A 25,933-nucleotide genomic window follows, 5' to 3' on the forward strand; every position below is an offset into this window, starting at 1 on the left:
CCCATACAGTTCAGTAGCCGTTTATTTGGGGGAGGCATTAGCCATGTGGCTCTCTACAGGAAGCTCTCTCTGCTTAGAAAGGGCTGATCCAGCTACTGCTGCGACAGGTCTTTACACGCTCAAATGCAGTTCCTTCTAATTAATGTACATATGCAGAAATGATAGTGTATTCGCTAGGACATGTCTTCTCATGTTTCCTTTTATAGTCACATGAACACATGCAATCTCTACCACCACCTACGTAACATCTTGTGTCATTCTCTTCAGTTGCATTTACCATGCGGCAAAATGCTTCCTTCTTTTCTTCCTCTTCTACCATCAAAGAGCTGGCCTCCAGTTCCCAGTCCGAAATAGAAATATTACAGGCTTATCTGCATATCCGCCCCCCCACATACATGTGCACACAAACGATACACATGCAAAGAGGCATCGATGTGCTCTCTCTGTGGACGTACCTTCTGTTGTTTGGCTGTCGACAACAAAAACAAGTGATGGAAAGAGGAAGTGAAAGGAGGAATGTTGAAGATAGGGGAGGGGAGACAGAGAAGCGGACTTATCAGCACTGATGGATGAAGTAAACACATGTTGTGTTCTTTGTTGCTCTGTTTTTGAGAGACAGTCATTGGCATCAAAGAAAGACAGGCGAAAAGAGATGAGTGGGTGGAGTGAGGAGGAAACCAATTTCCCATCAGGCTTTCACAGTCATTTACAAACATTTGGGCACCGCTAAAAAATTGAATATTATCTTGATTTTAAGTCTAAAGTAATAAATAAAAAGCTCTGTAACAAACACTGAATGTGCTATTACTTCTAATTTCATGAATTTAAGATATAGAGAAATGTGATGTGCAAAAATGTGGGCATTGTTTTATTGCCTCTATTCCTATTCTTTGTTTAGATCCTAATTAACACCTTCCAACTTGCAAGGCAGGTGAAGAATCACCATCAGAAACTAGGTTTATACATTTGAAGTCCACTGACGCCTACAATTCAGAAAAAGGCTATGAATTAATACGTGTCGCAGTCTGAAATGTCATTAAGGAGCAGTAGTTGGGGTCAAGAGGGAGATCTAAAAGTAAACCCCTCAAAGTCATTATTATTGCATAGTACAGAGCTGATTCTTAAACAGCATCAACATAATTATTCGAGAAAAACCTTGTGATCTCTAAACAACATCTGAAAGAGCCACAAGCATTTTGGAAACAATTGATGGAGCAGATGAAGTTGTAAAATAGCTTTTTTTGCTGCAGTTACTATGGTTATATAATAATCACTGGTTCTAAAAACCCTTTTTTGGCACAAGTCATTGCTCAAATAGATATATAATGGGATTCCACTGTATTTCATGCATTGTATAAATTCAGTTGCAGGTGTATTCAGGTAGGAAGACGAATCTGAGCACTTCAGCATGCTTAAGCTAAAACTAAAGCTTTTGGAATAGGCCTCTGTATCTGATTAGAACAGATCGTAAACAGGCTGCATATCTAAGATGACCTAAAATCTTCCCAGACCGTGATGTGACCTGCAAAGAAGGGCGAGTAAAAGGCTCATCTGGGTACTGATATGGCTTACCTGGCGTCCAAAACTTTTATTACATATCACTGCATTAATGTTGGACAAAATTCTTGTAATGAAATTTCTTTATGCTGCAGGAAGTTTTTGCATACCGAGTCGACTTCTAACATGTAGAATTTGCCCTGGGATGCCTAACCTTTTAGATTTGGCTGGATACTTTCAAAGATTCGTGATGTCATAACATCCACCATCCAGAAGCCAACAAATAAGGCTCATATTGTTTTCAACATCACAGTATTGATCTCATCAGTTCAGCAGTATTTGTCGGGTTAACACTCTTGAGATTTATTATGCCTGATCTTCCACCACTACTGTTTGTGTGCGTAGCTAACTCCTCTGTCAGATTTGCTTCCCACCCATGTGCATGGAGCTATCGGTCAACAAGTTTTTATAGATTTCTGACCTCTGACAGTGAATGTAGAGAGGAAAACTGTAAGAAAACAAGAACCAGAAAATGTCAAATGAGAGATAACGAGAGAGAAAGTGTATATGAAGGAAAAAGCAAAGAGAAGGTAGAATAGTACTTTCCTTTCATTACCTCTTTGAGAGAACCATCCAATCACAGGTAAGCAGCATGGAGGAAGCAGAAAGGAGGAATAGCCAGTGAGAAAATTGAGTTTTACGTATAGAGGCCAACACATGATGAGATACCTTCGTCTGTGCATGGATATCCTGCTGAGAAAAAACTAGTGTGTGTCCATAGTTTGTCTCCAAACAGCAGTTAATATCTTCCTGCCTGCAGTCTCTGCCACAGTTCTGCGCCTACCTCTGCAGCAGCTCCGGGTCTTTAGTTCACACAACTGAAGGGGACTGCAGGGGGCTTCCAACAGTCGCTCCGCTTCAATTTCTGTCCTTATGGACACACACTGACCCCATTTATTGGATTCTGAGCTTTCTTTTTTTAATTTCTCACACTCTGTAACGCAATAGGATAGCAATGCAGACAGCAGTGTTGTTGCGTTTATCACTTGTCAAGCAAATAGCAGCAGGTAGTCTGTACACAGAGTGAATTTTCCACTAGCGTGACGAACATTAAAGAAAACTTGCACAACAACGAGCAGGCAGCCGTTCCAGTCCATTACATATTTGTTGTGTATTAGTTTGTGTGTCTCGTTTATTATCACGGACCATTTCCTGTTAAGCAAAGAAAAATGTATGTGTTGAGGGTGGGCGATATCACTACGTTAGATGTGAATATTTTAAGTCTTAATGAAATGCCTCATATCAACTCATATCAACAGTTCAGATAGACCACCCATCTAAAACTTACAGTAGATTTACAGGCCATCACAAACACTTTATTACTGAACAGCCTTTAGACTTAAAGTTCTTCCTTATTCCTTATGAGGAAATAAAGAAAAAGAAGTGAGGTTCTTCCTACATTAAAGCTGTAGGATATTGCACTCCAGTGCACCATGTCATAGTAAAGTGATTAATTTTTATACTGTTGCTCACCACACTAACACTAAAGACATAAATGGTGGTCTGCAGCATTTGTTCATAATGCCTTCTGTCAATGTACTGTTGATGTTTTCTATATTTTTTATCCCTAACTGGTACAACATACATTTATACTTTGACGTTGCGAAGGGGCACAAAAGTAGTTAAGTGTGTCTATCTGGATCAGTCAAAGAATGCAGGCTCTGGAAACAGCATTCTCAAAAACTCATCACCCACAATCAATGAAGTAGTGACCCCAAGCAGCAGCTGTATCTGTACTTCACCTGGCTCTGTGTCAGAGAATTCTGACAAGAACTCATGCGCTTTGGGGACGTTTTTGCTGTTTTGAGCCAGTTAATATTCTCTGCATTCATTAGCCAAAACCGTATGACCAGAGAAGTGAATAATGTCGATTAAGTTGTGTTAACTTTGTGTGTCAGCGGTTGGAGTCATTGGAGAAATGGGCCCGGTCAATGGCCAAATTTTTGTTGTAAGACAGCTTGGTCAGAGCAAGCGTTTTGGGATGGTGAGAAGCTCCAAACTGTGGTCTAAGGATGTACCAAACATGAAAGTGACAGGGTATGGGGGATATCCTGAAAGGTTGCATGTTTAAATGTTTGATGGTTTTTTTTATATATTTTTTTAAGTTGAGTATAGACAAGCCAATTAAATAGTGTGCTTATCGTTGGAGGGCTACAACCAACACACCTTTAGTATCGTCCAGTAACTATCACTACTTTCCAGGGTGTAGCATAGTGGTTACAACAACCTGTAGGGATCTTATTGTAACTGTGAAAGCATAAAAACCTTCAATCTAGAAATAGAAGTCTGCCAGAATTGTTTCTTGCACAAATTGTTCAATCGGTCTAAAAAAAGTAGACAAGGTATAAATTCAGTTGCTCCTACCCATCCTAGTGTTTTACACAGCCACAGAGTGCTTGTCATGTTAATATAAATCATTCTGGCAGTATGACATGTTGTAAGAAAACTGTGGCTCTAATAGGATAGGGGTGTCATACTTGAATTGATGTACTGTCTAAACTCATGTGAATGACAGTTATTGCACAGTCTGTGGCTCTCTCGATCCCTAATGCATGTCCGCTTGGAGCCTTGAGGAGCGTTAACGTGAAAGTAACTTCAGTTTTAATTACTAAATTTAACAGATTGATTAGATCATTACTGTTTTGTATCTGATCTCTTAAAAGGCTTTGATCATAACTTACTGGAGTTGGACTGGATCTGTTGCCACCATCTTGGTGCCAGATTAAAAAGGGCACCTTCAGAGGTCTTGGAGAGTTCATGTCACAGTGGGTCAGAACTGTTTTGGCAACATGGATAAACAGGGTCAGACATATGCTGAGCAAAGGTTGTCAGATGTTTTTGCTTATCAGTCTTCATGAGAAAGGCAAACACAAAGAAATTCCACTGCACATGTGGTTTTATTTGCACTGTACACCACTGCAGGTGTAATTCATTTGCTTTTCTTTGTGTCTTTGTCCTTCAACAAACTTATATCCCTTTGGGGCAAGTCAGTCAGTTCTAAAAGCATGACTTAGGTGTATATGTGGGTATGTGTTTGTGGTTATTTTTTTTTGTCCTTGTTAACATCACTGAGCACATACAAAACACACAAACCACCCCCGCAAAGACCAAGCCAGCTACCTGTTGTTGCTGCCCAGACAGTGTAAGGGCAGCCAGTGAGAGTCAGACAGTGTCTTTCCAAATCTCCCATTCAGTCAGTGGTCAAAGAGGTGACACTGGCAGCAGGTAACAGGGTCCCCACTGTGCCCAGCCGACAGAAAGACACGGCCTCACACATCTCTGCTTCTGACTCAAAGTTGAACTTGATTTAATTTACGTATGATGATAAAATGCTATTTGTATTTTGAATACAGAGATATCGTCCATAGGGTGAACATACATAAATAGGCAGCAAAGACATGTCACTGACCCAGAGAGGCAATGTTCGTTCTGAAGGAGATTCTGATGGCAAGGAATATGTTTAAAGCGAAGCATCACAGAGCCATAGCATTATCACTACAATAATAGCAATGACATGCCCCATTACATTTTTCATTGTTTGTCAAGCTCACATTTCTCTGCATCACATACATCGTGATAAAAGCATCAATAGTTTTTTTTTCTGCTTTTAAGACCCTTGTTTTTGCTTTACAGCTGTTTTCACTGAACAGAAACAGCTAATTGTACTCTATTCATTAGCTGTGTGCTCACACGGGATGTGGAAAGTGAAGCTAAACTGCCTAGAGAGGACAGAATTAAATACAAAGCACCTACTTTCAGACTCAACATCAGTTTGTTGAAAGTAAGGGAGAGAAATATTAGCTTCACAACTTGTTTAAAGTAAAGAAAAGCCATGAAATACAACCAGCATTTCAGATTATTTATGTACATTTTGGGGAAATAAGTATATTTACCTTCTTGTTTAGATTTGATTACATTCAGCCATCTTCAGTTACACTTCTGGTCTTCCATGATGGATGTCTCCTTTTCCAACCATGTTCATGTAGTTTTGCTGAAGCATGTCTAACATCCATGTAAATTCCAGGACCTAAGGTTTCCCAGGAGAACATTACATTGTACTGGAAGGATAAATGTTGCTTACTTTACCTGAATTCTGTTTTAATGTTGTGGCTGATACCTTTCCTTTTAGACACGCCATGACCGTCATTACTCAATTTACCTTCACCAGTGCCTTCACGTTGTCCAGTCCTTCTCCTCCCTGTCCTCTGTTCAGTCGCATGGTGTCTTTCGCTGCCAGTTCTACTGTGATCAGCTTTAGTCTCATTATATTGCTGGGCCATTGCTTTTATATGTTTTATCTTATTGAAATATTTAGTTTATTCCTCACTGGACAGCTTTGTTGTCTGTTGATGTTACAGCACCTCCCCATATCACCCTATAAACTCTCCCACCACCTCCTACCGACAGCGCAAGCCAGCCACATTTTAATTTCTTGGCCTAATGAAGCAGGAGCTCTCTCCGCCAAGTTGAATCAATGGGAGTCTGCAAGCACGCTGTCGCTTTTTCACTTTAGTCATCAACAAAGCCAGAGAGTGATTTCTTTTCAGTCAGTGTCTGTGTTTTTGCTCCCTAGAAATCATTTTTTTCCTTTTTTTCTTATGTGTGTTTCTGGATGTTGCTTGTCAGTGTGCATGCAAAACTGCTCATGTGTGTAGATGAAAAACCCTATAATAAGCTGTCGACACACAATCTTCTCCTGCTGTTAGATTAAAAGCCATTTGTATGCAGGATTCTTCCTCTCACTACCATTAAAGGGTATCAGATTGCTTCACAAGCACAAAACCTATCATCATCTTCATCTTCATTAAGTAGGTCATTTGGATCCCTGCGCAAATACAGTTACACATTTGCTTGCACGTGCAACATACACACGTGATATCGCACGTCCTAACACTCAATTTAAAAGTAATATGTTGACATTTGAAACACCGAATTTCAGCAGTGAGTTATTTAGATGTAGGAGCTTTTTGTTTGAGCGAGGGGACGTTGAGCAAGTGATTAATCCTTAAAGTCACACACTTGACATTATTCAAATACTCTCCTGTATTTAGTGATTAAATGCCAAAACCTCTACAGCCACAAGGAAGGCGTAACAACCTCATGATTTATGGAAGAAGCTCCTCTCTGAGGTTGGCTATTTATTGCAACTTCTCAAAGAAATTTTGTTTTATCCTACTTGAAGCCTTTAATATATCTGCTGGCCTTGTATGATTTACTTCAAATTAACCCCATATTTCTGCTGGGCAATATGAAATATAACTCAGGGAACGCTTTCTCCCCTTGTCAATGTAAAATACCCTAAATTACTTTTGACCTCCTGTTCGATTGGAAAAGACTTATCTTCTGACTTCCACCTTTGTTGTTGCACTTCGTGGTCTCATTTTGCTAATCTAGCAGATTTAAGCCTTCCGTAGTTTTTTCCAGCTGTTTAATCACTGATACAACAAACTTAATCAAGGACTCTGATTAAGTATCTTTTCATTAGAAATGAAAGTGTATGCATGTTTAAAAACATATGTGACAGAAGATTTTATCTCCTTGATTTCTGATGCTTTATTCCTTTCCTTTTTAATCATTTTTCTTCATAAACCTCTGCTCCCTTCCCAGGCTATCCAGAATAGGTCATGGATACGTATTTGATTTGATGTTTAGAGTAAAAATGTCATCTCCAATTTAATCAGTCAACAGCAATAACTTAATTTCACCTACAGATGTATTTTTTTTTACCCGATGCATGATAGACGCTGGGCTTTTGTGGGCGTGTCTGCACTTTCTGCAGTATTGACTAGATGCAGTTGGTATTCCTCGGTGCTCTTCCTCTCTCCTCATCTAATCAGTGTTAGAAAAGAAGAAACAGACAGTACACTGATTGCCTCAGGGCTGACACCAGCACAGTGGTCTGCTGATAAGGTTGGCGGCCAGCACAGGCTCCACTCTGCACTGTGAAAGAATGTTACAGCAGAACTGAGCGCAGACCAAAGGACTCACCTGTGAATTAATTTGTCTCTGGGTCTTAAAGGAAAAGAGATTGAAGGTGGAGCTGCCATTTGTAAACATGGACACCAGCTCAGTTTGAATAACTGCTGACTGGGGAAGTAACACTTAATATGTTAACATCTTTATCCAGTTAAAACCAGTGCATCTTAGCTGACAAGTGTATTTCTACATAAAGGTTTCTGTATTTACTAGATATTGGACTGAAAATTACATTTGGATTATAAAGTAGTCCCCATTCTGGGGCAATGGGATCTAATGAGCTGCCAGTTTTGATCAAGACCTACAGCAGCGCCACATTATTCATCAAACATTTATGCACATCTGTCAGTTTCAGTCCTTCCCTTCCTTTCCTTTCCCGTCTGTCATTTTTCTTCACTCTGCCACTCTCCTTCTATAAATGATCACATTGAGTCAGTCAACATGAAACTGAGCACAGCAACAAAACTGTAAATAACTGACATTGACATGTTTCCAGTACCTTTTTTTTTTAAATAGTTCCTCCTCTGTAAACGTGTCCAAATCTGTACCGTTATGTTCATCCATGTCTTGCATTGGGTCTACTTTGAGCAAATGGACTGGCAGCAACCTCACACATCTCCCACACACTCTTCACCTCTCTCTGCCAGCCACTGCAATGTAGTCATCTCCAGCACTTCCATTGACTCTGGATGGCTGTAATCATTGCCAAGCTTTATGTCCATCTGGCACACAGTCGCCTCCATCGCAACATCACTCAACGGACACTTAATGAGAGCCTGACTGAGCAGGACTGCATTAAAGCTCCATGTGCAATCTTACCCGGGCTGAAAAATATCTAGCCTGACTGTCTATTCTATCAAAACTAACTTCTGCTTACATTAAGTCATCCCAACAACATCTTCCATGCAGTTACATTTCAGGAGTACATACTCGCATGAAATCAAAATTATTCATTAGATTCACTTTACATCTACTTTGGAGGTGTTTGTTTTTGTCAAAAGAACTGGTTGTAAGTCATTTTTATTCCTTGATTTAAAAAAAAAAATTACAAGTACCCTTTTTTATCATAGTTTTGGAATTTGTAGAGTTTATCGGTATGAAAGGCTTCTTTAAATTTCAGATGTCAGATGTTGAAGGTCAGACTCTTATGAGGTAGTCTTTTAGCAAACATCCGAAAGGCAGTTTTTGTGTTTGAGCCAAATGATTTATTCTTCTGTATTGTACATTTGCCCTTCTTTTACGTGCTGGTCTTATTAAAGCGCTATTAGCAGCAGTTTGGGTTTCTCTGATGGTTCTCCCCTACACCTGCTCTTTCTGTTTAACATTCATGAATAGTTCAAACTTGCAGCATCTGTATTCGTGTACCACCGTAGGATCAACACACACAAGCACAAATGATTTGCTGTTTAGTGTAATTATGAAAATGTGTTTAAACTTCATACTCACAACATCTGTTTACCAAAAAATGAAAAAGCAGATAAAAATTTACATTCTAACTTTGCCACATCACAGTGTTGTCAACTATTCACACAAACATGAATTAATTGAACAGCCATTCACTAAATAAACTCAATTACAAGAATATGAGCAGTGTTGTCCATGTCTGCAAAATATCCTGACCGACAGATCTCAGATCAGCTCAAATGAAACGGGGCAAACGCAGAGAGTTCGTTTTAAATGGAGCAAACTGCTCAGATACAGAATCCCAAATGCACACCACAGTTCTTAATATTTCAATCACCTTCCAGCTGTGGACTAAGTTACCAGCTTTGTTAAATTGTGTGATTTACATTCTCATGGCGGGTATGTCCTACTTGCCAAGATTTCAGCTGACATACACATGTGTTGCGACAGCATGTCAACAAGGAAACCAAAGTCCTGCAGTCCCACTGGTGTATCGGTGTACCTCTCTCCAGCGTGTCATGGAAGTTTGTTAAAGAATCAGGAGAAAATTAGGCCAGTGATCCCTAACTCTATCACTGCATCCACTGACCTTAATTACTCCTGAAGCTTTCTTCTTTGTATGTTTGTATGCTGCCCTTAAACCTCCACAACCCACAGTGTGTAACTCCAGTAGATGCACATAATCAGTGGCAACCGCAATACGGGCTGGTCAACTTAACCCTTCATTACATCAGTCCTAAATGTGATTCTCTGAGCTGGATGATGTTAAAATTGGATTCTGAGTTGGTTTGTTGCCAGATATGAAGGAATCAGACCAACTGTTACTGCCACAACTCAACCAGGAAGTGACTAAAGTGTTTCAGTGAAGCACTGTTTTATTCTTAAGTAATCTTTGCTCAGAAGTGAAAAAGCTGTTGTCATATGTTGCTTTTTGAACTTGTGCCATGAATGATCAAAAGCGATATGCGTAACTGTGCCATCCAACTTCCTAAAGGAAACGATTTAGAGTGCCATCTACTCTGATGTGCAAACGCTCATATAAGTCCTGTTTCCCTCCTGCAGCTGGTGCGGGCGGTACTCCACAGGACCCATTATGGGTCATATTTAAGAGGATAAACAAACAACCTATATGAGCAAAGAAATTTGAGGACTAGTTTGCTTGGACATACAAATGGCACAGTAGGCTCAGGGTGTATAGTACAATATACCGGTAGATCCATCTTTTAAGAACAATGTAGCATGCAAGTTTTTTTTCCCCACTGTTGCCAAGTGTTTGTCGAAACTTCTGTTGTGATTCAGTGCCTTATGAATTGAGTTCATCAAGCAGAAGACTGAAGTTATACAGATGTTCTTTAAACTGGCTGTTTTTTTTCATTTGCTGGCTTTGAATACATGCAGCACTGTGTAGCTCATTGTAGGACCAAATAAAAGCTTAGTTTTGTCAAAGTGTGTTGGTTTTGATTAGTTCAGTTAGATTTAGTTTTGATTTCTTTCCTTTTCAATTCGGTTCTGTTTCGCAACAAAAGAGAGTTTCCACATTCAGAATTTACAGGTCAGTCAAATAATGCCATTTGCTTTCTACCTTTAAGGTAAATGCATTTAGCAAAGTAATTGTGTGGGATTGTTGGTCTCATTTTCTATTCAGGGTAGTAGAGATTAATTCAAAAACAATAACTCACTATTTAGTAGGCTGAACTGAACTTCCATCATACTGCTTTTTTCAGACTTTGGTGTAGAAAGTTTCAATTTATTAACCCTAATTGCAAAGCTGATATTGCTTTCACCTTTAGAGTGTCTTTCTTTGGGTGCATTTCATTATGCAAACACGTCTGCTTGCTTCCATCAGTGCCTTCACTTGTTTGTGTCCTCCCAGAGAGGATAATTGGAGAGAATATCATGATCATTGGTTGTTTTGCATTATTCTAAAGCTACATGAAAATGTGTGCTACATGCAGAGGCGAAGGATTTGGCCTCCAGACTGGATACAGATGTTTTTCCTTACTCTTATCTCTTCTACAAGCATTCTTACTATTTGCTCCTCAGTGTGGATTGGAAAATCATTGCATATCAAATATATTATAGGTTAAATAATACCTTACACCAACTAACTCACAACTATAAAGACACTTTAGCTTAAAGTAGTATTTTTATCCTGTTGTGAATTGTATGTTTGTCAGACAAAACGTGTAAAATGTGGTCCCGGAGAGCACCTTACCAGGTGTCTATATATATTTGTGTTTTTTGCAGTGGATACCAGTCCTGTCAGATTTCAAGCAGAAGGAAACAGTTTGGGGCTTTGTGCCAGGGAACCTCAGCCAACCTCTGGTCCTGCACCTCGGGGACTACAATTTGGACGGCTTCCCTGATGCTCTTGTGATCCTCCGCAACACAAGTAGCAGGTAAGACAGAAAAACGCACCAAAGAGTTGTTCGAATGTGTGCTGATTTTGCAATGTAAAAAAAAAATTCCCTTGCTGGTCTCATAACCCCACTCTAACTCACATTTTGGTACTAGCATCTGGGGCTGCATACAGAATGTCACATACAAAGCTTGTGTGCATATTCATTCCTTTAGTTACAGGAAATTAATGTTTAAAAAAAGTAACAGATTGTTGACTCTTGATTTCTCATTTCATTTGTGAACCAATTGTACAATTTGCCATGTAACATTCCACATTTGGATAAGATTATATTCACTATAGTGTTCCAAAGAACATAAAATAGAATATATCTGTGCCTAATAAATTAAGATGCATACATAAACGGCTTATACAAATCTGTTTAGCTTTGAAAATTATAAATGTTTTTCTTTTCTCTTTTTTTAAAGCATTCTATTTGGGCTGAAGTCACTCACTGAATTACTGTGAAATTACTGTACTTCAAATGACAACTTCTCATGCTGGAAATGTCTCCCAGTATCCCCATTTGTTATGGCTTTTTTAACCCTGCTCATCAGTTTAGAGTAGGCTTGCCACGCTCATGTTTATGCAAATTACAAGCAATCTTGTCTGAAAAAACACAGTCAATAATCAAACTGCAAGTGCAGGGCATTAATAATGAAATGAAATCATTCAAAAATGATTTGGCCAGTATACTCCCAGGCTCATACTCATCTAAGATCTCCCTCTCACAGTGTCGTTGCACAGACATTCATTCAAACTTAATCTTCTTATTAATATATTAAAAACAGATTGGCTGAATGGCAGATTAGGGGTTAATTAATGTGATTTCTAACATCACAAAACAATGCTAAACTGCACTTGGTTACAGAATGGACAGCTGCACAATGTTTTGCACTAAACAATAGAAGTTTGTGGCACTGCAGTGCAAAGAAGATGGGATTGGTTTAACTTGAGCAAAGACCAGAAGAAAAGACAGCTAAAGTTAGCTTGCTTTTTGACTGATGAACCGGTCCTTCTAAACATGTGTAGCATGAACTGGTACACGCGTGCCATGGGAACCAGCGATAGGATGTATGTAGTTGTTGATGTGGATTATCTGTCCTAGATAAGTTGACCAAAAGGGTCAGGTCAGTGATTGTCTATGCACGCTGATTGCTCTGGACGCTCTGAGTGTTTGTTGTGTTGGAGATGCTAAGATGTTGTGTGAGAGCTTCTGAAGACCTACACACAAACATACATTTGAGCCCTGTTTTCTCATCCAGGCACTACATAATCACCAGTAAGTCCTGTTATACTTAACTCTTTGTGGTAACCCTCATTGAAAGATGACTTCTGTCTCACCAGCCCTAATCATACCAGCTATAGCTTCTCTCTTCTTTTCTTCATTTTCTCCATCTCCTCTTCATTTTAAGACTGAACATTATAATCCAGTGCTGGAGCGAGGACTATGGATTATTGCATAGCTCCCAGTACGCTCTGACCCAGCAGCAACATTTGAAATCGCATCAGCATATGAAAAAGAAGGAGATTGAGGTAGGGGAATGAGGGCATAAACAGAGGTCAAGGTGCTTACCAATGGCAATTGTTTAAACGTTAGAGAAGATCCTCACTTATCAGAAAAAGTTCTTCCCAAGAGTCCAGCTTTGGAATTTTTAACTTAATTTCTAAGAGTAACTCTGAGTAAGGAAGTGGTAGAAACTTTAGCAGCTGGGAGAAGATCAACCCAAATGAAAATGTCCAAGGATAGGAAGTGCTTTTTTCATAGAATATAGTCTCAATTAAAAGGGAACGTTTCCAAAAATGCAATTTTATGTGACAAACATCTTTGTTAAAGAAATGGCCGTGCAGTAAAAGTAGCCAACAAAAGAGAGAGAGAGACATTTTCTCCTCTTCTTACGAAGCCCTTAAGCCTCTTAAAAAGTTCTTCTCCCTGCTCCTAAGAGTTTTTAACCTCATCAGCTCTTTTAAGATGCTTTGTGAATAATTACATCTTTACTTAGATAGTCTTAAGTCGAAGAAATTCAGAGAAAATGACTCTCTCGTAGTATTTTCCTAAACTTTCATTGCAGTGGGCGTCTCAGTGAAGCCCCTGATCAGCTTTGGCACTTTTCAGTAAAAGGAACAAGGTTTTAGATGACTTCACAGAGTCTTGTGATGTGTTTGTTTTTTGGTTTGAAATATATTCTATCATATACTACTATATACATTTGGCTGATTTTGCTGCAGGAGCAGTCCATGCTGCATTGGGCGTAGCTTTGTCTTTGACTTTCTTATACCAAAATCCTCTCAGCTAACAACTCATTTATATTGCTAATAACTGATCTATTTTAACTCCCTTTCCATCCCGCTTCTTCTTTGTCTCTCACCCCTTACTCTCTCTTCTCCTTTGTCTATCTAGCGAGTTATTTATAGCTGCTTTTTAGATAAAAGTCCTGCCAGCTCACATCACTCCATTTTCCAGCAGAATTAATGCTGATTTAAGTGTTCATCGGAAAAAAAAAACAAGTGTGAGATGAAAGTAGCCTGCTAGAATCAGTGGAACGATTAGCAGATGGGGGCAGCAGAAGGAATAGATATAGAGTTGAAAGGTTGTTTATTATTCATGTGATCATTTTCTGTTGATGATCAAATTTCCTCTGCTTTGGCAAATCCAGTTAATTGTTCATATTACTTCTCCTATTTGTTTTTTTCTTTTCCTATTGCCCTATTTATTTAGTATAGATAAAATGTCACAATTACTCGCAGGCAATATGGGGAATTATGCCATCTTATTAAGAGGTGTCACAACAGTACATGTCGACCAGCCAGTTCCCACCACTCAGTCTGGGGGTATTGGCAGCATGCTTGTCCCTAAGGTAACCCCTGACGACTTACAACAGAAGTCATTTGTAACTGTTCAGTCTTAGATGTCAAATAATCTACCAGAGCCAGGTCCCACCATAGATAGCACACAGTCAGCCATAGCATTATGACCACTTGGCTTGTAGGTAGCCCCTTTGCCACTGAAACAGCCCTGACCCGTTTAGGCATGGACTCCACAGGATCCGACGCCCAGCATTTAGTAGATGATTCTTTGATTCCTGTAAGTTGTTGAGTGAAGCCTCAATTAATCAGACTTATTTGTCTAACATATCCCGCAGATACTCGATTGGATTGAAATCTGGAGAAGCAGGTTGCTTTATCATGCTGAAACAAGCCACTGCCATCAGGGAAAACTGGTGTCATGGAGGGGTGTATGTGGTTGACACTAATGTTGAGCTAGTGGTACATTTCAAAAGGGTATCCTAATAGATGTTCGGACTTAAAGTTTTCCAGCAGAACATTGCCCAGAGCATCACACTGACCCCGCTTTCTCAGCTTCCTCCCATGGCATACCCAAGTGAGAGATGCTCACTGACCTGGCTATTCACATGATGTAAAAGAAAATTCGATTCATGACACCAAGCAGCCTTCTTCCATTACTCTGCGATCCATTTCTCAAGCCCATTCTTGTCACTTTTGGTGGTGTACAGAGGTCAGTAATGGGCACCCTGAAGATTCTGTGGCAATGCAGCCCCATACACAACAACCTGAAGCACTGTGTGTGTTCTGACACCTTTCTGTCGGTACCAATATTAACTTGTTGAGCCACAGTAGCTTCATCAATGATCCTTGGCTGCCCATGACAATATCACTGGTTCACCACTCACTTCATTCCTACTTTTGGTGGGTTGCGACCACTGACCACAAAGCAGCAGTTGTGGAGATGCTGTGGCCCAGCCATCTTTCCATCACAAATTGTCCATAGTCACAATTGGTCAAATCCATGTCCCCCCCCCCCCCCCCCCCCCCCCCCCCCCCATCATCTGCTTCCAACATATCAACTTAGAGAACAGAATTTTAATTTGCTGCCTAATATGTACCTCCTAGCCTCAGATACTACGTATCTACTGCATTGTTCTTGTAGTAAAACCCCCATCTCCATTAAAGGAAACCTTTTTCTTTTTTTTTTTTGTATTTTTGGAAACAGTCATTATGAACTACAAGAAATTTTAGGGTGTGTGGAAGAGCCTGCATGTCCCTGTCATGTGTTCATGTTTTCACATTTGAGTGGTGTAATATCCACTGGCAGCTCCAAAAGACTGCAGTCCTCAGGGTCCACATTATATCCAGGTCACAGGACAGACGGTGACTTTCCCTCTCTGCCTGTCTTGCTCTGTCTCACACACACGCACTTGCATGCTCACACTGATGAACATCATAACGAGGAATGCATGGCTGCGACTGCCTGCTGAAAGACGCTCCTGTAGATGTTTCAGTGTATGCAGAAAAGCAAGCGTATTGGGATCCTGGAGAGAAATGAAGCAGGATAATGTGTAATCTGTAAAAGGAATGTATGAAAGTGAAGTAGAGAATGTTTTCTACTCCTTTCTCCTTATTATCCTAACATTCCAAGAAACCTCTGTCAAGATGCCTGATTATGAAAGATACTTCCTGCAGAGGATATGCTGTACTTTTTCATTCGATGATCCTAGACCATGATGTGATGATGCAATGCATTGTAGTTTCCATCAAAGCCATGTTCATGAAGCTACAGATGTTTCTATACGTTATTATTTCTTCTTATTAAAATGTTTTTTGCACAGAAGCATGTGCAAAGTTCACTGTGGAAACCTTTAGGTAATTGTCAGGTACTTATAAGAAAAAAAATACAGAGCAGGTAATTGAATGAGTCATCTTTCTATCACTGTCAGAAGCAAACTTCAACTAATCCGGACAGCAATATAAATAGAAGTGGCCACTAATTAGGGGAGGCTGAGGTTGCCTGTGGCCACATCTAAAAACCTGTTGCAGCTGCTTGGATCAGATGCTAATTGGTCTGAACTTTTGTTTTGGCCACAGTCAGAGAGCCTGGAGCCTGGCTAAGTGGATTCTCTCATGAATGTGATATTGCAAATCTTTTTAGCGTCCTGCTGCCTTGCAAAGCAACAGCACATCTCTTTTCACTGTAACCTCTGTAATTTCAATCAAAGTAATATAGGATTATTGCAGGAAAATAGTTTGTGATGAGATTTTGAAAGAAATGGAACATAAATGACCTGTTTTATCTCTTTATTCTCCTGTTTGCTGGATGATGTTCATTGTTTTGGGAAATTCCCTAGCAGCTAGAATATAGCAGCAGTTCCTGATGAGCATTGTGAGCAGACATATCAACAAGCTGATTTTAGTAAGAGCAGAGATGAAAATTCTTCTTCATACTCTAATCTAAATATTTTCTTGTAATTCAAAATCATTTAAAAAAAGCAATAAGACTAAAAACATTCATAGTTACACTAAACAGTGATGAATTATACCAATAGCTAAGCTATAGCATCCATAACCAAAGTATTTGAAGTTGCAGAGCATTGTATCTTGCAGACAAACTAATTACAACAGCATGATGTGATGCCACATGTTGCCCTAACATACACACCTCATGTCACTATCTGCATCTATATTAACAGCACGAAACTTTAATAAAAGTCAGAGGTCCGGATGGCACGTGACATATACTTGTTGAGAAAAACAAGTACCACCTGCTGCTACAGTGTTTGTTTGGTACACCACTCGCTACCACTGCTTTCCAGGTATAACGTATATTAGACGTCTCACATTAAGTGCTTCAGTGTGTGTCTGTGTGAGTGTATGTGAGTGATGGACTGTCTGCGTCAGCCACCAGCCCTCATAGGATTATCCTCAGCTGTAATCATGTGTTCATTTATTTTTTTTCCAACTTCAGTAAATTGCACTTTGTGCTGATTAAAGGGCAGCTTTAAAGTGTGATCTGCCTTAAGCGACTTGGATATGATTACATGTGTGTAATGTGCACATCAGCTTGTCCTTCTCAACCAATTGAATACAACATTGTGGAAGCTTCCAGATTTCTGCTTTTCCCAGACCTAAAGTTGTTATCATTTAACATTACCTTAAACTTCAGTAACTGGTTTTCAAACATTTTTTGTCAGCCCTACAACTACAGAGATATGTAATTGTCTCTTATGGGCTGGAAGCTCCTTCACTCTGTTAGTTTTATTGTATGCTGTTATCTTTCTTAGTGTATATTTGTGTCATATACTTGTTTGTTGCTGTCACATTTCCCAGCAATATGATCATAAATGCAAATTATAACACAATAATTTATTTTTAGTAATGTATATACATACCAGTACATTTTTTTAACTTTAAATCAGTCAAAGCAATCTTTTGCACTGTGTTTACATGAAATATAGATTTAACAGTTAGTAAATTACATTCTGAGCTGCATTATATTCAATATGGATTCAAGGCATGGCTTGCCAATAAGGTAGCAATTGAAACATTATTTGGCTAAATATAATGATAACGACTCGGATGGTGAAAATTTGACTCAATAAATGAGTTTATTCATATTTAAGTAGACATAAATACTTTTTCGTTGGTATTTCTGCTCACCATAGTTTTTTCCAATTAAGTCAAGTATGATGCAGTTCAAAAGCACACATTCAATGAATGCTTGTCCATAGACCATATGTGGTCAATTTGTCCAGGCACAGCAGAGTGCAGCAGAGTGGGCAGGCAGCAGTAATGACATAATGTATTCATATAAGTGAAAAAATGATTTTGTTTTTCCTGCTCCATGACAAAACTGTTTGCAGTTTTTGGATCTCTGGTGTGTGCAGTATGTAAAGTGTGTTGTGACATTGCATTGGGCATGAAGAAAGATGTGTGCCTCAGCGTAATGTCCTCTGTTTGCTCTGTGTCAGTACGAGGAGAACATTTATATTGATACTGGTGTGGACTTGTCTTCGCCATTAAGTGCTCCTGACATGAACATGCTAAATTCTGCTCTGATACTGAAGTGTGTGGGGTGTTTTTGTTTGGAGTTTCTGTTTGGGGAGGAGTGCAAGTGGACAGCAGGTAGCAGCAATAACCATCTCCTCCTCCCCTTTTGACTCTAACCAGCTGATGTCAGAGTGAAAATACGGATCAGACCTTTAAAAACACCTTTAGGTTTTCTGAGCTCCATTGACATGATGCATTTCCAAGCTTCTTACTCAAACTTAGCTATCATAATTAAATGTCCAACTCTTATCCTAAACCTAACCACAACCTGTTTGTAACCCCGACCCAAAAAACAAGTCTTAACCCTCGAAATCTACTTTGTACCAATGGTACAGAAAATTATCATACGTTGGTGTCAGAATTTTATCCACACTATGATACATAGACATGCGCACACACACACACACACTCGCATTAGAATGATCTTTCTGTTGTCGGAGAAGCTAACCAGAATAGGGAAAATAGCTAAATTGGAATTCTGTGAGTCTATGACTCCTTCTGAGAAACTGGAATTTCTATTTGTTGTTGATCTCTCCCAGCACTACTTTTGCCAAATCATAATTCATCGGCCTTAGTTTTTCTTTGGAATACCAGGTTAATGCAGGATGGATCCTAAAGTTAGAACCCATTCTTTATGGCTCTTCTTACATCTGTCCTCTGTTCATTGAAGAAAATGGAGCTATTCTCATGCTTGAAACATGAGTAATGCAAGTGCACACTCCCATTTTGATGGTGAAGTAGACTGGTTTGAATTTAGTTGTGCCAACAGTGACAGTGCTTGTTAACTATAGGTGCAACAGCAGTCTGATCACTCTGTTTTAAGAATCTGGGAGGAATTCCGACAAAGGAGGAAAACTAAAAGATGAGTGAAAATCTCACCAGGTTACAGTTAGTTATCTCTCTGTTTTGATGTTGTTTGGAGTCATCATGGTGGGGACTGATTCCTCTCATGGAAATTGCAGTCCACTCTCAGGGTAGATAAGTAAAGTGAGCCTGGAACGTGCAACACTATGTGCATTTATTCAGGCAAAGGCATAATAAAGGAGTTTCTCCACCACCAAGGGCTTTACAGTTCGGAAAAAACCTTAAAAAAAAAAAAAAACTTAAGCGACCATTGTTTATACTCCCTGGTCATGGCTAGAGCTTGTAATGTGGTTTTCATCAGTCTGGCTGAGCTCATGATAACTTTGCATTCAATTTGGTTGATGTTCCTATTCCTAGATTATACTGTATTGGTATTTTTTCTCTTTTTGTTTACTTGATTGAGTTAGTGTCCTTTCACTTTCAATCTCTTGTAATGTTCACCTGCATAGAAATTAGAACAAATCAAACCCTGTCCACAGCAGTTACACTGATTGTCAGAGGGAAGCTAAAACAAATACAAATGACAATAAGGAACCTTTGCATTTTCCATTTGTATCATGCAGCAAAAAAGTTTTTGCATGATGTCTTTACATTATTCAGCCCAGAATGGGTTTATGACCTGTGTAAAAAGTCAGTGCTGAAATAATACCAGGGCTGCTCTAATGCAGCTTCTGCATTCACAAGTGGCCTGATTTCCATCTGATATCTTTTATCTGATGTAGAAATGCATCAGTAATACAATGAGACATCACCAAAGCTGTTGTTTCTTTTTGTGATGGTAGTGAGTGAAGTGTTTCCTCAAATGATATATTGCTACACAGATAAGGTTAGACTACCAGTTGTTGTCACCATGATTGTCTATCAGAGCAGCCAGCCGCGCAGCTCCTCTATATGCACCGAGGTCGGCTTCACACACTCGGGGGGACACACATATACACACCTGCACACAAACACTCTCTATTCATCCGCTGCCCTCAGGGGGACAGAGCATCCTGCTGGCTGTGGGTGTTTGATGTTGAAATGGTCCACCCCAGCTTCATAAGAGCCCCCTGTCGCAGGAGGAATGGTTTAAATGTCACACTCTGCCCTCCAACGGGCTGCTCTCCATACATGCATGTGTGTGTGTAAGAGGGCAAGCATCCCATGTAGCAGTGTGAGTTGTGTTAAAGCTATTTCTGGAGTACAAAATGAGGTCACAGATGAAGACAGCTGATTTTAAGTCATTTGTGTTGTATCTCGTGACACTACATGACACCACACCACAATGTGACATATAATTCTTGCTACTAATTACTGGTGATACCAGAGACTGGAACCACTATTGCTCTTTAAAATGAAGCTTTAGTTGTCACAGCTGTCTTCGGAAAGGAGCACAAATCAATACAAAGGCAGGACGAGCCTCCGGGAGATGGGGTACATCTGCATCACACACACATGTATGCGCAGAACTCTTCAGGCTTTAGGTCAGTCAGTGTCTCTTGTAAAAGAATAATGTTGTTAACCTCTGCCCAAGGTGGCTCTCAAGAACAATCACAGAATACTTCTCATTTCTCCTGTCTCCCTGTCTCCTGTCTATAGAAGCTTTATATGTGCATTGTTATGAAGTTGAACTGTTTCCAGCTGATATGAACAGTTTTGTAGTTACATTGTACAGTATATTTGATCAGCTTTTTATTGATTATACTCTTTAATTATTCTCTTGTTGGTTAGCACCATTCCCCACAGAGAGAGGGCTCCTGGTTCGGGTGCCGGCTGGGGCCTTTCTGTGTGGAGCTTGCATGTTCTCACCATGTATGCCTGGATTCTCTCCGGGTACTCCGGCTTCCCTCCACCACCCAAAAAACATGCATGTTAGGTTAATTGGTGTCTCTAAATTGACCCTAAGCGTTAGTGTGAGCACGGATTCTTGTTTGTCTTGTTTGTCTCTGTGTGACCCTGTGATGGACCGGCGACCTATACAGGGTGTACTCTGCCTCTTGCCCAATGAGAGATGTGATAAGCTCCAGCTCCCCCGCAACCATGAGTTGGATTAAGCGCATATAGAAAGTGGTTGGATGGGTATTCTCTTATTTATCTGAAAATGAGTATTTAGCAACTATAAAAGAGCAAGCAAGAAGGCATAGTTGTAAGTTGCCTTTTACAATATTTTGTCATTTTTCTATAAGGTGGAAATAATACAACAAGGGGTTCAATGCTTGGTCTGGATCTGATTACTGTCAATGATTCTGTTGATCAGGGATTACTATAGCTTCACAAAATGTAAGTGGCTGATGTTTTCACTCCTGAACAAAAAGAGGTGGTTCATAATATGAATTTGTCAAGCTTTGGGTTCGGAGCTTTTAGCATGTTAAACTGCTAGGCTCAGCATTTTAACATGTAAAAAACAAATAGGTTGGATGTTTTCATGTGCAATTTAGATTTGTTCTAGCTCCTTTGACTGATGTCCCAGACAGCCTGGGTGAGAATATATTTTGATGGTGTTTTGATATGCATTTCATCAGTTAAACAAGCAGTCAACACCATTTTTGAGCATTTCTACCTTGGAACTGCACTGCACCAGCAATTATTTTCAAGTCACAGATTCATTTCCATCAGTTAGTGAGGTGAGGCTAAATTTTCTGGGCTGACAATAGTTAGTATGTAGCACCATATTATTGGCCACAGTGTGTGTCTTTGTTTAAAGCCACCTCTGACTGGACTCTTAATTGTTTATGTGTGATGAGTCATCAGTCACAGTCACTTGTCTCATCAATTTAGTGTTTGCTTACGAGTTGCAATGACTGTCTTGTTTATGTGCCTTATCTGACCATAGTGTTAGGTATTAGATTGTCCCTCACCCAGTGTAACTGGTTTGTATTATACATGTATAATGTCCACAGAAACAACCTTTTCTATTCCAGTTTAAAAATGTTGGAAAATCTAAAATATGGCATTTCCAATTCCCACACCAAAGCATATCCTGTAACTAAGATACATTTCTGTCTGACTTCAAACATAAAAAGAAAGGCTGTCACTGAACAGTTAGTGGTGGTCTGTGTCAGGAAGCATGGCAGTAAGCTAAATCTGACATATAATAAAGTAGCATGCTTGTAACGAGTCGTGACTGCTTTCATTTCTGTCAAATTTAGATCAAATCTAATCAAATTAGGGTTAATTTTTAAGTTAACTCTTTAGTCTGTGCTTACTCGCATCTAACAGAGCAACAATTAATGTTCTCAGCTGTATAAAGCGAACTGCTCCTTACATTGTGGTACATTGTTGTAAGGCTTATGTGTTCCATCACATTTAGTTCTAGTCTTGCTGCGAGTGCATAGGCGTGCATGCGTCTGTGTGTGTTTTTATCTATCAGTATTCACCCCGACCAAGCAGCTGCCAAGAGCTTAGCAGGCTGTTGCTAGGCAATGCCATTTAAGATCCATCCTTCTCAGTATGTCGGGGTAGCAGTGTTTGTCTTTTGGTTTCGCACCTTATACCACAGTGGAAAGTGGAATAGCATAAGACATTTGCCTTGTTTGCCCTGCCCTCACATTTCTTTCTTCCTACTCTGCAGTTCTGTAGGCAGGAAGTTGGTTTGACATCAAATGATTTCCCAAAGACTGATGGGAGAATTTTTGCATCGAGAGTAGATTAAAAAAGGTCCTTGTGCCACTTTGTAGTCAGAATTATTGCAGTGTTGTCAAAGCAAAGTTTACTCTGGTTTGTGTGTGTGTATATATATATATATATATATATACATGTACACTATATTGCTAAAAGTATTCACTCAACCATCCAAATAATTAAATTCAGGTGTTTCAATCACTTCCACAGCCACAGGCGTATAAATTTAAGCACCTAGGCATGCAGACTGCTTCTACAAACATTTGTGAAAGAATGGGTCGCTCTCAGGAGCTCAGTGAATTCCAGCGTGGGACCATGATTGGATGCCACCTGTGTAACAAGTCCAGTCGTGAAATTTCCTCACTACTAAATATTCCACAGTCAACTGTCAGTGGTATTATAACAAAGTGGAAGCGATTGGGAACGACAGCAACTCAGCCATGAAGTGGTCGGCCACATAAACTGACAGAGCAGGGTCAGCGGATGCTGAGGCTCACAGTGCTCAGAGGTCGCCAACTTTCTGCAGAGTCAATCGCTATAGACCTCCAAACTTCATGTGGCCTTCAGATCAGCTCAAAAACGTTGAGAGCTTCTTGGAATGGGTTTCCATGGCCAAGCAACTGCATCCAAGCCATACATCACCAAGTGCAATGCAGAGCGTCAGATGCAGGGTTGTAAACTCTGGACTCTGGACTCTACAGCGGTGGAGGCGTGTTCTCTGGAGTGACGAATCACGCTTCTCCATCTGGCAATCTGATGGAGGAGTCTGGGTTTGGTGGTTGCCAGGAGAACGATACTTGTCTGACTGCATTGTGCCAAGTGTAAAGTTTGGTTGAGGGGGGATGATGGTGTGGGGTTGTTTTTCAGGAGCTGTGCTTGGCCCCTTAGTTCAAGTGAAAGGAAGATTTTGGAGAATTTCATGCTCCCAGCTTTGTGGAAACAGTTTGAGGATGGCCCCTTCCTGTTCCAACATGACTGTGCACAAAGCAAGGTCCATAAAGACATGTATGAGCCAGTTTGGTGTGGAAGAACTTGACTGGCCTGCTCAGAGTCCTGACCTCAACCCGATAGAACACCTTTGGGATGAATTAGAGCAGAGACTGTGAGCCAGGCCTTCTCGTCCAACGTCAGTGTCTGACCTCACAAATGCGCTTCTGGAAGAATGGTCAAAAATTCACACTCTACTATATACTTTCAGGAGACTTCAGGGCCCAAGTGTACATTTTTAGTAGGTCCATCTAACAAAAAGCAGGTTTCTCCATCAAAGTCTGACAGGGGCTGAGACCACAGCTGTTGCTTTGTTTTTGCTTTTTTTTTAAGCCCCCGTTTAGTTTAATTTAATGTTAGCAATGCTGTCAGTTGCCGTACCAACAGTTCAGTCACTTTCTACAGCACAATATTCCTGTGAACAATGTCAGTGTTTAGGTCATGGGGTGAGCACTATCACTGTGACAGATGTGGACTTGAAAGTCCAATGCCTGAATTCATACCCAGGATTAGGCACTGATATTTCTCACACTCCCTTCCGCTGGCTCAGCTACTTAATTACTCTGCATTATTCAAGTTTTATTGTTCCCCTGCTGTGTTTATTGGCAAGATGATAACACTTACCTGACTCTTTATATAAATTGCAATACATGTGGATACCTTCTTTTCCTGCAATTAACCAAGACAATCATTGGAAAAAGAGTGATTGCAGTTCTTTTAGCTTTACACATCTTGATTCTCGGCTCATCGCTAAACAAGCTTAATTGTTGGCCATTTTTTTATTTTCCTAACTAAAGAATGAATAAGGAACAATAATGAATAAAGGAAAGAAAACAGGAAAGATGCAGATCGTGAGAAACAAGGGGAGAAGGGAGACTTAGGACTTAATCTGCCAAAGGACATACTTTGACTGTGATTGTGTTGATGTGAGTCTCTGTCCTCTTTTCATAACCACAGGGACTCGCAGAATGAAAAACCACTACACCTGAGGCTTTCCATAACACATAGCTGTCTGGCTGTCACTTCATCAGTGTGGACCTGTCCACTACTACCCTTCACTCATCTTTTGTCCATGATTCATTTTCTTGCTGTCAGTCTCTTTCACAGTCTCAACCTGTCAATCGTTGGGTAACTATTCTAACATCCGAGTCACTGTATCAGCAAGCTGAATGAAAGAAGATCGCAAAAGAATGAATGTTTTCATTAAGTAAAATTAAGTAAAGGTGCAGCCTTCATGAAATAGTCTCTTAAAGAAGCCTCTCTCCAAATGTCAATTGCAAAAATTAGGACTTTAAAAGTAGATTATGCACTTAACAAACAGAAGGTAACTAACACACGGAATAGAGGCTGAAATACGGACCATGTGATCAATTGACATCCATTAGATACCGCTATGAAAACGGTTCAAATGTAAAAAGTATGAGGATGCAGAGATAGTGCAGTGTAATCTTTCCAGTGTGTGTCTGAAGGTTTTTCTACTTATTATATAGATTTCAATAAAATGAGGGAGCATAATTCAGTCAAAGACTAGATTTAGCACGTAAAGCGTGTGAGGAGAGACTCAATGCCTCAAAGGCATTTTCATAGAGCGATAATTTGTGAAGTGGGGTGGGAGGGTAGAGGAGAGAGTTGGGAGAGGGACAGCGGGTCAAATTGCCAAGAAAAGAGGACTCTATTGCTGTGTTGCCTTCACCATTAGAGCGGGAAACACCATTTTCAAATGCACCCACACCATGCTTTCAGAAACTAACACGTGGCTAGAAGGGATTTAACCAAGTCCTTTGGTGGCACGAATAGAGCAGAGCAAGTAAGTGAAACTGTGAAATAAAAGCAGTTGGAGATGGATGGAGTTTAAGATGAGAAGCAGAATGGCTCATATGAGGAAAAGAGAAATTAGAAATAGAGGGCATCAAGGGGGAGGTGGTCAGATTGGTTTAGCCAGTCATCTCTAGCTTGTTGAGGGATTATTGGATGGGAAGATGGAGTGGCCTCTCTGGGCTTTTTGAGTCAGATGGAGAAAAGGGTCATCGGCATGATTAACTGGGCAGGCTTCTGCCAGCCGACTGTTCCTCTTGAGTCCAATTAGAGAGGAGGTGGGTTCAGCAAGAAACTGTGCAAGACTGCTTTCTAACTCAAATGGATGCTCATTCAATAATGAAAGCCCCCAGGCACAAAACCTCAGACATTTCTCCTAATATTAGTGCAAACACACGAGCCATAGTTTTTGTATTTACTTATGCCTCTTACTTTTATTGTCACATTTTGGTCTGTAAGGTTACCCTTTAATTTTAGTTTTTATTAATT

The 25,933-nt window shown here is 40.0% G+C and overlaps 1 protein-coding gene across 1 annotated transcript in view; it reads left to right on the plus strand.

Annotated features, from left to right (window-relative positions):
• Nucleotides 1–25,933, plus strand: part of itfg1 (integrin alpha FG-GAP repeat containing 1) — a 138,986-nt gene that overhangs the window by 48,672 nt on the left and 64,381 nt on the right. The window contains exon 10 of the mRNA XM_072381006.1: nt 11,185–11,336. Within this exon, the coding sequence (XP_072237107.1) occupies nt 11,185–11,336 (152 nt within the window). The remainder of the gene's footprint in view (nt 1–11,184; nt 11,337–25,933) is intronic.

This window comes from Leuresthes tenuis, unplaced genomic scaffold (assembly GCF_036924035.1).
Source record: "Leuresthes tenuis unplaced genomic scaffold, fLeuTen1.0.hap1 SCAF_2, whole genome shotgun sequence".
Taxonomy (NCBI): Eukaryota; Metazoa; Chordata; class Actinopteri; order Atheriniformes; family Atherinopsidae; genus Leuresthes; species Leuresthes tenuis.